This window comes from Myxocyprinus asiaticus, chromosome 5 (genome assembly GCF_019703515.2).
Source record: "Myxocyprinus asiaticus isolate MX2 ecotype Aquarium Trade chromosome 5, UBuf_Myxa_2, whole genome shotgun sequence".
NCBI classification, from domain to species: domain Eukaryota; kingdom Metazoa; phylum Chordata; class Actinopteri; order Cypriniformes; family Catostomidae; genus Myxocyprinus; species Myxocyprinus asiaticus.
Genome location: NC_059348.1, coordinates 49,622,036 through 49,636,059, shown reverse-complemented (window position 1 = coordinate 49,636,059; position 14,024 = coordinate 49,622,036). Strand labels below are relative to the sequence as shown.

The window sequence follows — 14,024 nt, the reverse complement described above, 5'->3', positions numbered from 1 at the left end:
ACGAGGAGGAGGGTGGTGCCGGACCGTGAGGACACACGCCCGACCCTGAATCGGGCTAATCAGCCGGGAGGGGAATAAAGACGAGCTGGGTGTGCCAGTTCGGGAGAGAGAGAGCCACATGTGGCCGCTGTGTGTGTGTATACATACATGTTTATCCTACATTGTGGGGAACAAATGTCCCCACAAGGATAGTAAAACCTGAGATCACCTACCTTGTGGGGCCCAGCCAGTGGTCCCCATGAGGGAAATGGCTTACTAAACATACTAAATTATGTTTTTTTTGAAAATGCAAAAAGGTTTCTGTGAGGGTTAGGTTTAGGGGTAGGGTTAGGGGATAGAAATTATCGTTAGATCTGTATAAAATCCATAAAATGCATGGAAGTCTATGGAGAGACCCCACAATGATATAAAAACAAGTTTGTGTATGTGTGTGTGTGGATTTGAGTTCATCTATATTATTAAAACTTACGTTGACTGTTCAGCCGGTTCCCGCCTCCTCCTTGCCCACCTTACCACGTTACATCCTGTAATAAGTGTCCTGTAAGTCAATTTGTATAAGGCAAGAGGTAAATGTTCGATGAGTAGTAAACTAGATAGGTAAAGTTTGTCAAGACAAGCTTTGATGTTGGCTTGACAAAGCCTTGTCTGAAAGGTTACAGTAATTTAAAAAGTTTTAAGTTTGATGGTTAAACAGATATAACAGTAAGACAAACAGCAAGCTAACTAGAAAGTCAGACAGACTGTAACATACAGTCATATAAAACATCAAATAGAGAAAGAGAGAGAACAAATTACAGCAGATCAAAGGCCTTTTGTGGGTTCGTTTACATTAGAATTTTTGACATATGGTGTTTGAATTAACAAACATTCCGTTGGCCCATTTAAACATTCCATCAATGTAACTCTATGGGATTTTTCAGATTTTTTAAAATCGTTCTTCAGATAATTTAGAAAAAATATAGCACACTGTTCCAGAACAGTCTGAAAGTCTGTGTCGAGTTTGGTGGATGTAGCTTGAAAGCTCTAGGAGGAGTTGCGGTCAGAAATGTTTTTCTCAATTTAGGGATTTTGAAAAACCCCTAAACAAAGTTTCTAGAATAGACCTTTTTCATGGACTGTGATGATGCGTTTCCACCTTATTTAGCAGCATAAATCTAAATTTTGTTTTAGATTATATTGTAACGACATAAAAGGGAAAGGAGGAGGTGAGAACCGGCTTGACAATATAAATAATAGTTTAATAATACATTTAAACAAAAAGACAAACACACACACAGGTGTCGGACAGCTGCCCGTAACTCTCTCTCTGTCGCACTGCTGTCTCCGGTCGCCTTTATCCCTCTCGAGGACTTGATTAGCTGATTAGGGGCCGGGTGTGCAGCATCACGACCCGGCCCCGCCTTCCTCCCTGCCACATTCCTCCCTCCTCCCTGCCACACGCCTCCTTTCCTTCAGGCCGGGTAGCCCCTGGCATGACATACATCCCCCCACCTCCTTTCCGGGGGGGCGTGCCTTCCCATCCCTGCCTCTTCAGACCTGGGAGGGTGACAAGGGGAGGGACAACAAAAAAAACGAGAGGGAAATGCCAACACAGAACGACAGTAGGAGAGAGAGAGGAGAGAGAGAGAAAAAAAATCCTTACATGCCAGTTCTCCGATACGCCGTAGCTTGGTCCTCGACCACTCCTTCACCCTCCTAGAGGTCGACAGCTGCACCTCCCCGGGCGGATCGGAGGCAGTTCTCCAGCCCCTGGCGGATGGAACACCCCGCCGCATTTTCAGAGGATGGAAGGGGTCTCCCCCACGCATGGCAGAGGCCCTCTCGCTCCAGACGGTCGGCCAGGAGCCCCTCCCCACTCGCGGTCGGCGGTTCTCTGACCCCGCCGCGTTTTAGCGGCTGGTAGGAGTGTTCTCCACCCCTGGCAGCGGCCCTGACTGCTCCAGGCGGTCAGCTAGGAGCCCCTCCTCCCCTCGTGGTTGGCGGCCATTCCTCTGCTCTCAGGTGGCCGGGCTCCTCCGTCCCCCAGCGGATGGCCGCGGCTGCTCCGTTGGGGTGGATGGTAGTGGCGAGGACTCTACTACGGCACATCCCTCCTCCTTCCCGAGTTGCGGCACCAGTGTAATGACGTAAAAGGGAAAGGAGGAGGTGAGAACCGGCTTGACAATATAAATAATAGTTTAATAATAAGCTTAAACAAAAACACATACACACACACACAGGTGGCGGACAACTGCCTGTAACTCTCTCTCTGTCACACTGCCGTCTCCGGTCGCCTTTATCCCTCTCCAGGGCTTGATTAGCCTGATTAGGGGCCAGGTGTGCAGCATCACATCCCTGCCCCGCCCTGCCACATATACATTTTTTAAATATTGAGTGTAAATTTATAACATTATGCTTATTGTTATATTACCCTGGAATTAGTTTTAAAAAACGAATTACTACAGCTGCGAGAGAGTTTCTATTACAGCTGCTGAGAGAGTGACAGTAAGTTTGGCATCTTCTCCCATTTTACTGTCTTAATCCACCGCTCTCTATTTTTTCCTCTTCTGGAAAGTCATTCAAATGTGATAGTGGATTTTTTCTTGTGAAAATAATATTAGCTGTGATCTCCCATTCACTCCCATTCACCATTTGTCAAGCCAACATAAATAGCTGACCTGATCTTGCAGTATCCCAACGTGCACCCTGCTGTTGGACTGCAGTTTCCCAGCATGCACTTTTCTGAAAACAGGGTTCATACCTTCTCATCAAAAACAAAATACATTTTCTCCAGAATAATGTTTGTCATCTATGTTTTACCTGTTCCACAATAAAATTATAATTTTATGTTTTGGATTAGATTTTTGGTAAATCTTTAATTTCTGTGTGATTTTTCTTTTTTTTTAATTCACCATAGATATAATGCTGCACGTGTGCATGTGTGCTCTTCCTAAGCCTTTACACTTTTTAATTAACGGTGTTACGTCTGAGATTAATAAAAAAGAATTTATAATAAAATCTTAAATTATTATAAGAACTTGACATTAAGCATTTAATTTAATACATGACCTTGCTGGATTTGTGTTTGAGAAACCATAATGTTTCGGTTGAAGTTATGATGATGCATTGACGCTCTTCTGCAGCTGGTAGTGGGATGTTTGGGGTTTGACACACGAGTAACCATTCTGGGTCACGTCCAAAGGGGAGGAACGCCCTCTGCCTTCGACAGGATTTTGGTATGATCCTGACTCAATAAATCCTGACTGTAATGATCAGTCTGAATGATGATAACTTCACTCCCTTTAGTTTTACATCTTCTGTCTTCCTTTGTAGGCGAGTCGTATGGGCGTGGAAGCCGTGCTGGCTCTGTTAGAAGCATCTCCTGGTACTCCGGCATGCGTGGTGTCTCTATGTGGTAACCAGGCAGTCAGAGTGCCTCTGATGGAGTGTGTTCAGATGGTAAGAAAGCAACTATATTGATTTTGTCATAAAAAAATTTATGGTCATGTATTTGAATCCAGGAAGAAATAACAGGCTTCTGTCCGAAAACATTGTTTTACTGTAAAACAAAAAAAGAAAAAATGGGCGATAAATGCATGTGAATAGGGAAATTCTACATCTCTAAGCTCATTTGTAACATCGATACAGCAATATGTATCAGTATAAAGTTCAAGACTACTGTTGTATCCAGCAAAATATAAAAAAATTGCTTAGTGCTGCAGTATGTAAATGTTGAATAACCATGCAGCTTTGAATCATTAGTTGGACCAGTCGGTCAAATGTTTGGTTTCTACTTTAAGACAATGCCTGCACAAAATGGAATTTTGTTTTATTTGGTTTCTTGGTTTACTTAGAAGTTTTCATTCATTGTTTGTCATAATTTAGACCCAGGAGGTACAGAAGGCCATGGACGAAAAGAGGTTTGAAGAAGCAGTAAAGCTGCGTGGCAGGTAAGCCATAAAAATCATGATTTTACTTTTCTTTTTTTTTAAAGCAGATGTCAATGTCAACAACATTACAGTACATCTTAAAGGGATAGTTCACACCAAAATGAAAATTCTCTCATTAATTACTCACCCTCATGCCATCCCAGATGTGTATGACTTTCTTTCTTCTGCAGAACACAGATTAAGATTTTTAGAAGAATATCTCAGCTTTCAGTCCATTCAATGCAAATGTATGGTGACCAGAAACTTGAATCTCCAAAAATCACAGAAAGTCAGCATAAAAGTAATCCATATGACTCCAGTGGTTTAATCCATGTCTTCTGAAGCGATATGATAGGTGTTGGTGAGAAACAGATCAATATGCAAGTCCTTTTTTTACTATATATCTCCACTTTCACTTCCACATTCCTCTTCTTTTGCTTTTTGGCTATTCACATTCTTCGTGCATATCGCCACCTATTGTTAAGGGCTGGGCTAATGTGGAGATTTATAGTGAAAAGGACTTAAATATTGATCTGTTTCTCACCCACATCTATCATATCACTTCTGAAGATATGGATTTAACCTTTGGAGTCGTATGGATTACATTAACACTGCCTTTATGTAATTTATGGAGATTCAAAGTTCTGGCCACCATTCACTTGCATTGAATGGACCTACAGAGCTGAAATATTTTTCTAAAAATATTTGTTTGTGTTCTACAAAAGAAAATAAGTCAGACACATCTGAAACGTTATTAAGGGGTGGGTAAATTATGAGAGAATTTTCATTTTTGGGTGAAGTATCCCTTTAATGTTTTATGAGAATATTATTTATTTAATAGTAAAATATATTTAAAATAAACTCATTGTTGATGCTCTGTTAACACAACAGGATATGTCTGAATGGCTTTTAAATTCTTCTTTTGTTTTTCTTTGAAACGTTTTAGAAGTTTTGAAAACAACCTGAACACCTACAAACTCTTGTCTCATCACAAAACTGATGCTGAACTTCCACATGTAAGTCAGTAGTAATGATGGAGAGATACTCAATGGCAACTTATTCTAGCCATTGTATTCTAGCCATTGCATACCACATGGTGGCACTGATTTAATCGCTTTCTGTGACACAAACAGTTGAATTTGTTAATTTATTCTTTTGGGGATGAGGATGGAATAGAGAAAGGCCATTGCCATGTAGTGTATGTACATGGAATAAATAGAATAGTATAGAAAATAAATAATATTATATAATTAAGAGTAGAAGGCCTAATGCTGTGATCACATCAGAAATATCGTGATTATGAAACGTCAACTTGAACTGTTCACGTCCTCAGACTCAGAAATTATTTATTTCTTCGGCAACGCTCATTGCACCAAAATGGATCCAGGTGCGGAGTAAATAAAATATTTATTCCATCATTTCACCTGTATATTCTCTTGCAAATTTAAATAAAGTGCACCAGGTAGCACTGGCTATAATAAAATTATATTACCAAACAGAAATGTGAGAAGAGGTACCCAGCTACCTCTAACTGTTGAAGCTGCTGCCATTTTCATTCTTTTTACATGTCTGAGCTTTCATAAAATCTAGACTTTCCAATTTGTAATTATAAGTTTGAAGAAGATATGACATAACCTCAGACATAAGATACACAGACTCATGGATTACTGTATTTTCTGAGGTTTTTTCTGTGGTACTCACAAATGCAGCTTAATCCAGGATTTTGTTTTATATGGTTTCTATTGTGTGTCAGATTAGACTTTGTACTGTTCTGCTTTATAAACATGTCCTGCATGCCTCATGCAGCCTGCATGAATTAATTGTTACTCTGAGCTCAGCTCACTGATTTTGGGAAATATTTTTTGTACAGTATACAGGATTGTTTATTATTTTTTATGATTAACACATTTTTTTATTGATTCCCAAAATACAAATACAAAAATAAAGCACAACATAAATGAACAGAATCAACAATTATCCCATTTTAACCCCCATTAATTCCCCATCCCCCTCCAAATCCCCAACCCTCAACAAACAACATTGTGGTCAAGCCTGAGTAACACACATACAATATAAACAACAAAAAAATTGTATTTTATTTATTTATTTATTTTTTTTTTTGAGAATATAACAATCACCAAATAAAGAGAGAAAAGAAGAACAGAAAAATTCCACAACGGATACAATTTACAATTTCGACCATAATCTTGTCTCTCTCCACATGGGCCTCACTGAGAGCCTTCCAGAAAGGATAAGAATTTGTCCCATTTCTTACCATACACGTCTAATTTGCCAAACTGTTTATATGACATCTTTTCAAATGTTGCCACCCTGCCCAATTTGGTGAACCATTCTTGAAATGAGGGAGTGCCTTTTGACTTCCATTCTTTAAGAATTATCTGTCTGCCAATTATTACACTAGTTTGGACCCAGCTTTTTGTATATTTGTCACCTTTAATAACCGCCCCATCGCCCAATATACATAGTCTAGGGCAGAATGAGAATTGAGGATCCAGAACCTCACAGATAAAATTCCGGCCTCTTACCTAGAATTCTTGAATCTCAGCACAGAACCACAGAGCATGGGCTATGTCTCCATCCTCCAACTGACATCGCCAGCAGATCGGTGTGTCTTTTAAACCAAGCCTAAACAATCTAGAGGGAGTCCAGAAACGATGCAGAATCTTAAACTGAACAAGGCGTACCTTTGCATCCTTAGACATAGTTTAAAAATATATATATATATATTCTTTTCAACTCCCCATTTCCCAATACTAAGTTCTAATCTCTTTCCCATAACCTCTTAAAAGCTGTTAAGGCTCCATCACCTAGACTCTGAATCAACGAGGAGTAATACTAATACTGATGCTTCATGACCCTTTCCAAAGGCCGTGAGCACCATACAAAGAGTGTCTGCAGCCTTAGGGGGCTGCGTACAACCACCAAAAATAGTTTTAAAGTAAATGGCGCAGCTGTAAGTCCCTGAAAAATTGAGACCTAGAAATCCCAAATTGCTGCGTTATATTTTCAAATGCTCTTAAAGCTCCGTTTTCATAAAGGTCACCAAGTGTAGCAACACCCCTCTCGATCCATTCTTTAAAAGGGGGACTTGTTAATACATCATTTGGGGTTCAGCCATATACTTGAGGAAAACATTTAGGTAAGTAAAATTTAACATATGGGAAACCTTTGTCCATAGTGAATGTAAGTGTGAAATAATAGGATGCATTTTTACTTCTCTAGGCAATTTAATAGAAAGACTTTTCAATGGTGAGATTGGGGCAAGGACTGCTTGTTAAATGTTATACCAGGGAGGGGCTCTCTCTGGTGGAAGAAACCAATGTACCAGGTGTCTGAGTTTAAAAGCATAGTAATAAAACCAAATTTTGGGAAGACCTAAACCTCCTTTGTCAATTGGTCTATGTAACTTACTGAACTGTAACCGAGTTTGTTTACCAATCCAAACAAAAACTTAGATATTCTATCAAATTGTTTAAAATAAGAAAGAGGAACTTCTAGAGGGAGAGACTGCAGTAGATAATTGAATTTGTGGATACAATTCATTTTTATAACATTGACCTTCCCAGTCATAGACAAATGTAGAGAAGCCCACCTATCAACATCGCATGAGAACCTTTTCATTAATGGGTCAAACTTTACTCTGACAAAATCTCTCAGATTTTCTGGAAATGAACAGCCTAAATACCTATTACCTTGCTTAGGCCATTGAAAGATGCCAGTTTGGAAAGCTGTGGTGGGGCGATATGCTGTCAGAGCAAGAGCTTCCGATTTAGACCAGTTCACCCTGTATCCTTAAAATTTGGAGAAAGAATTATCCTCTTTTCTTATTGCGGCTGCTAATGGTTCCAGGGCAAGACAGGACAGAAAAGGGCAGAGAGGACAGCCTTGCCGGGTTTCCCAACCAAGACAAAAATCATCTGAAATTAATCCATTAGTTTGCACTGCCACTGACGGTTGTTTATAGAGAAACATAATCCACCAAATAAAAGTGTTGCCAATCCCGTAAATTTCCAAAATCTTAAAAAGATAGTCCCATTCCACCATATCAAGCGCCTTCTTGGCATCAAGTGAGATGGCAGCGATCGGGGTCTGATCATTCGCTACTGACCACATAATATTTATAAAACATCTAATATTATCAGAAGAAATATGACTACGAGTAAACCCTACTTGATCTATATGTATAATCGATGTAATTACTCGATTAGACAGAATTTTAGACAATATTTTTACTAGTGCTGTCGAAGTTAACGCATTAATAACACGTTAACGCAAAATTTGTTTAACGCCACTAATTTTTTAACACTGTTAACACGGAATACGACCCTTTCAATAAACCGTAGTTCATGAGAAGCGAGTCAATTCCCGCAAATGGCACTAATGTCACATGCATTCACTGTGGGGAAAACAGATGGTGAGAGACATTATGCTGATACCTGCGCCAAGCATTTTTTAAATGTAGCGCAGCAGTAGAACATGCCCGCAAAGCAAAGATAGAGCTCAGAACTTTGTAACATGATTGCAGTGGCAAGACATCTGCCATTTGAACACCTGCCTTGAACTGTGAGGCATGGTGTGAGCGCGAAGTGTAAGTGTGAGCGTGAGGAGATCGTCTGTGTTTTGCGACTGCTATCGGGTCCTTGAGTAACGTATAACGCGTCAGTAAAGGTGCCCCTCTAGGGAGCTGGTGCCCTAAGCAGACGTAATATGCGTATAGGGAGCGGCGGTACTGATTATTGGCTAACGGAAACCCTGCTGCTGTCTCCAAGGTTCTGTAACAGTGTCTCTGTTTGATAGTGCACTAGCCAATGCAGAAGTTGGAGACATTGCTGGAACCCTGCAGTAAATCTACACTGTCATTAACCCATTTAATCCCACCGGTTACAATTGTGACCTGGGTCTAAAAGGAGTTTTTGATGTACTTTGCACAGAGTTGTCAATTGTAAATGACAGATTGACAAATGGAAAGATTATGTCTGTCAAAACTCCATAAAAAGAAGTGAATAAATCCTGTCAAAATACACTTACAACTACCATATTTTGTACATAATTTGAATTGAGTTGTGTTCATTTTCTGTTGTTCAGCTCTGTTGGTGGGGTATCTTTTGTGTGGATGACTGAAAAATAAATCTGGATGAAGCATATTTTGTCCACTCATGTTTATAAAGATATTGCGATTAATCGCGATTAATTACAAAACAATTATGCAATTAATTGCGATTAAATATTTTAATAGTTTGACAGCCCTAATTTTTACATCTGACTGGACCAGGGAAATTGGATGATAACTTTTACATTAATTTGGGTCTTTATCTTTTTTAAGACTGATCAGGGCTTGCGTCATGGTTGACAGTAATTCATCTTTTTTTTATGACTGTGTAAACTTCTAACATAATTGGAGCCAGCTCTGTGACATATGATCTAAATACTTCTGTGGCAAAACCATCTGGCCCGGTGCCTTACCTGTTGGCAAGGCTTTAATTACTTCTACAAGCTCCTCCAAAGTAATATCTTAGTCAAGAAAGTATTTATGATCATTCATCAATTTAGGAAGTTCTAATGACTCAACAAAGCTGCTAATATCCTTATCAAGTCAAGTCATTTTTATTTGTATAGCGATTTTCACAACACACATCTTTTCAAAGCAGCTTTACAGAAAATCATGCTTTAACAGAAAATGAAACTGCAATATCTATAAAGTCTTAGAGTCATCATTGTGTTATCAGTAGACGAAGACGTGGAACTATCAAGATCTAAATAAAATTATTTGAAGGAGCAATATGTAACATTGACATCAAGCATTAAAAATGGATACTGCAGTCCAAATTCAAAATATTGGATTCAAAATATTGCCCCCTCCTCCCCAGACTCGAAGCTCACGCGGGTTGCCAGATTGAGAATACGCAACAGGAATGAGCAAACTGACAATGGCAAGTGATGAGCCTTACACTAAGTTGATCAGCTAATGTGTACGTTTGCAATGTTTTTATTGTTTGCAAATTGTAAACCAGTTCATGTGAATTTTTTATAACTCTGTCAATGTTAGCTAGATTTATTGCTGGCTTCCATGGCTGCAGCGCGCTGTGTTTGCCCGCTAACTTGTTTCAAATCTGGCAACCCGGGGTGTTGAAATACTGTTGGGAAATGGGCAATGGGTGGGATCACACAGGCCAAAACACAAACAGAAATTCCGGCCCAGAACGGACATTTCGGTGTAGAATATACTGGCTGTAGCATTGTTTTCGGAGAAGCCAGTATTTCAATTTTATGCTTTAGTACAGTAAATATATTACATATTGCACCTTTTAAAGGCCTTATTAATATCTGCAGCAGAAGTAAATATATTGCCTGTCCCCCAACTGAAAGTATATCTGTCTTGCCCTGAATAACCAAAACTCTACCTTCTGTGACAAAATAGTATTGTACCTATATTTTAGCTGAGTCAACTCTCTAAGACCATTGGATGACATTTGGTGCTTCAGCTCTGTTTCAGAACTTTTAATACTCTTTTCCAATTCCATTATTTCCTGTGCTTTAATCTTTTTAATGAATGAGGCATATTGTATGATCCGCCCCCTAAGAACTGCCTTAAGCGCCTCCCATGCCATGCCCACAGAGAACACTGAGGACCAATTAGCCGCCATATAAACATTTATTTATTTTGTTGAAATGCTGGGTCCTGTAGAAGGGATGTATTAAAGTGGCATCTAGATGATTTTCTTTTCTCTATATGCGGCAACATCTCTAAACACACCAAAGCATGATCTGAAACTAAAATGTTCCCATTTGAGCAATTGGTAGCAAATGGAATAAGTGACTTAGATATACACTACTGGTCAAACATTTTGAAACACTTACTCATTCTTTATTATAATTTTTTTTTTTTCACATTTTAGAATAATAGTAAAGTCATCAAAACTATGGAATAACATAAATGGAACTATGGGAATTATGTTGTGACTAAACAAAATCCAAAATAAATCAAAACTGTGTTATATTTTAGCATCTTCAAAGTAGTCACCCTTCGCCTAGATTTTGCAGACATGTACTCTTGACATTTTCTCAATCAACTTCTTGAGGTATCACCCTGGGATGCTTTTTAAACAGTATTGAAGGAGTTCCCATCTATGTTGGGCACTTATTGGCTGCTTTTCTTTATTATTTGGTGCAAGTCATCAATTTCAAAAACTTTTTTTAATTTTTTATTACAGTTTAGTTTTATAATGAAATAAATTAATATGGTGGCACAATTATATTTTTGTCTACAAAACTAATTTCAAACATTTAAGCGTACGCGTTCAGATCAAAAGATTTTCAAGATCATGAGAAACATTTCAGTCAAGTGTTTCAAAACTTTTGATCAGTAGTGTATATATACCAAAAAAAACAAAACAAAAAAAAATAGATTCTAGAGGAAATCTTATGAACTAATGAAAAAAAGGTGTAGTCCTTCCCAGATGTATTCAGAAGTCTCCAAATGTCTGTAAGACCAAGATTTTTACACATCCTCTGTAGTGTCAACATTGCTCTAAAGGGTCTACACTTTTGCATCACTATGATCAAGGACCAGATCCAATAAAAGATTGAAATCTCCACCCAAAACCATAACATTGAGAATCCCACCTGTTTGTAATTTCACCTCGAGATCTAAACAAGGTTTTGATCATCAGTGTTGGGTGCATAAATAATAGCTAAAATAAGATTTTGCCCCTGTATTTCAGCCAAAACAATAATGACTCTTCCTAAATTATCTTTAATCTGTTTGAGACAATTAAAATGTAAATGCTTACTTATCAATAGGGTAGGGAACCGAGAATTGGTTCTTGTTCAGAACCGGTTCCATTCTTTAAAAAATACCGGAATCATATTATCTTTGTGACTTTTGGTTCCATTAACGGTTCTCCAGCTTGCAGTTTTCCACTGATGCAGCTGGAACACTCTTCCTGAAATACTCTGATAGTGTTTCCAGCAGCGCATCTCTGCAGCAGTGCTGCACTCTACTGACTCTACAGCATACCCAACTGGTGTTCCTCACCCGGAAATCTGACGGTCCATGCACGCACACGAGTCCCTCCCAAAACTGCTACAAGATAACTTCAGTCTTGTTTTATTTTTTATATACACCTTACAATTGAAACTCCAAAATAAGCTCGAAAAACAACATCGAACCCACAAAATGAACAAATAAACTCAACAAAAGCCAATAAAGCGGGAAAAATGTAGATAGAGAGAGAGAGAGACAGTGGGCAACCAACCGTATAACAAACCCTCTCAGACCGCATCAGCAAAATGCACGATGTGTAGTCCCGCTGATTCAGCGCTGGCAAAGCCACCTACTCACTCCATTGATTTAATGAAGGCCATAGCTTGCCATGAGCATGTAAAAGTCTTACTTCCATCCTTGGCATCAATTCTCAGCTTAAATAGGTAAAGCAATGTGAAGCTTACATCCTATACATGAAATAACTTCTTACACTCTTTCAGTCTCACCCATTTCGCTTGTGTAGCACTGGCAAAGTCCGGAAAAACCATAATGTTGTAATCCTCCCAGCACAACTTGCCTTTATCACTTGCAGCACATAAAAAAAAAAAGTCTCGGTCTGCCGACTGCAAGAATCTTGCCAGAATGGATCGGGGTCTGCCATCCTTCCCGGGAAACTGACCAAGAGCTCTGTGTGTGCGCGCTCTATTTCCAGATGAGGACACGCTGAGTCGAACAAATTCGGAATAAGCCCATCCAGAAACTTGACCATATCTTGACCTTCCTTTCCCTCTGGGATTCCAACAAAATGAACATTATTACGTCTGCTTCATTATAACATCTGCTTCGATTTTCCAGATACCACACCTGATCCATATCAGTTTTGGTGGTCAGCGGGTTAGTCCGCAGCTCTTTTACGGCTGCTTCCAGAGACTCGATTTGCTTTTCAACCTCATCCATTCTTGTGATCAAGGTGGAAAGTTCGCCTCCATAGATGTGGTCACTCAACATATTTCTGCGAGGCCCTCCAGGTCAGTCGAGATTTTCGTTAGTGCTGCATAAATGTTCGCAATATCTTGACCTACATCCTGAGGCACGCTGTTATTCCCAACCGGACCCCCCGCCATCTTGCTCTTGAGAGGCATCAGATGCATGCAACAGTAAATGCTTTTTAATGTCCCCACAGGCCGACGATTTCGACGAGCTCACCACTAGGCTGCTTCCACTCGTATAACGTCACATGACTCCCCAGAATTTTGTTATTTAGGTGTTTAAGTTAACGCTCTCCTCTTTTCTCCAGAGTTCGTTTAATGTGGCTGTTTTGAATGTTGGAGCTCCTGCAGCCGGCATGAATGCGGCTGTGCGTTCGGCTGTCAGGGTAGGGATCACAGAGGGCCACACCATGTTTGCTGTTAATGATGGATTTGAGGGCTTCTACAAGGGGCAGGTAACACTGCACACATTCTACTGCAACACTACACAACCGAACTCACTTGTAGTCTGCATGTAATTCAACATGCAAGTTCATTCTAACTTCAGTAACGGTAAACTTAGTAACCACATTTATGCCCAATAATGTCAATTAATTGGTTTCGAAGCCATGCCTGTGCAGAAATGTTTCATAATCGGTAAACTAGAATACCCGTTACTCTATACCTTCTTCAGTAGCAGAGATCTTCCACAGTGGAGATCATGCTAAGATTCTAAGGCATAATTCACTTATGCTTTTAGATGCTTTGTGCTTTTTTTTATTACTTTCATGGGCATCATCAGATGCAAATTAAAAAAAAGAGAAAGAAATGGAGCTCGTTACATTGCAGAAGGCCTGGTGACAATCTGGTTTCCATGGTCTGTGTAACACTGTGTGTACTGTATATGTGTGTGTGTGTATATGAATTAATCCCTTGTCAAATTAGATAAACAGGCATGATTATAGTAAGCCCATTATTCCCTCCCACAATCCTTTGCTGCATTGTGGTCAGTGCTATATTGAACTCGGTGTAGCATCATAGATTAACTTCATGCCGCTTTCATCTTTCAGAAGAGATGTGGTGCTGTTGCCGTGGGTCATGGAATTACTCAAAAGGATAATTCAACCAAAAAAGAAAATTCTG

General features: G+C 39.4%; 1 protein-coding gene across 4 annotated transcripts in view; it reads left to right on the top strand.

Annotated features, from left to right (window-relative positions):
- The window catches only part of LOC127441101 (ATP-dependent 6-phosphofructokinase, platelet type-like), a 42,641-nt gene that overhangs the window by 6,646 nt on the left and 21,971 nt on the right, over window positions 1–14,024 (top strand). For all 4 annotated transcript variants that reach the window (XR_007897272.1, XM_051698288.1, XM_051698287.1 and 1 more), the window contains 5 exons: window positions 3,123–3,215; window positions 3,313–3,438; window positions 3,865–3,929; window positions 4,855–4,924; window positions 13,211–13,357. Coding sequence is in view for 3 of the 4 variants with exons in the window: in XM_051698288.1 (XP_051554248.1) it covers window positions 3,123–3,215; window positions 3,313–3,438; window positions 3,865–3,929; window positions 4,855–4,924; window positions 13,211–13,357 (501 nt within the window). In the remaining variant the exon portion in view is untranslated. The remainder of the gene's footprint in view (window positions 1–3,122; window positions 3,216–3,312; window positions 3,439–3,864; window positions 3,930–4,854; window positions 4,925–13,210; window positions 13,358–14,024) is intronic.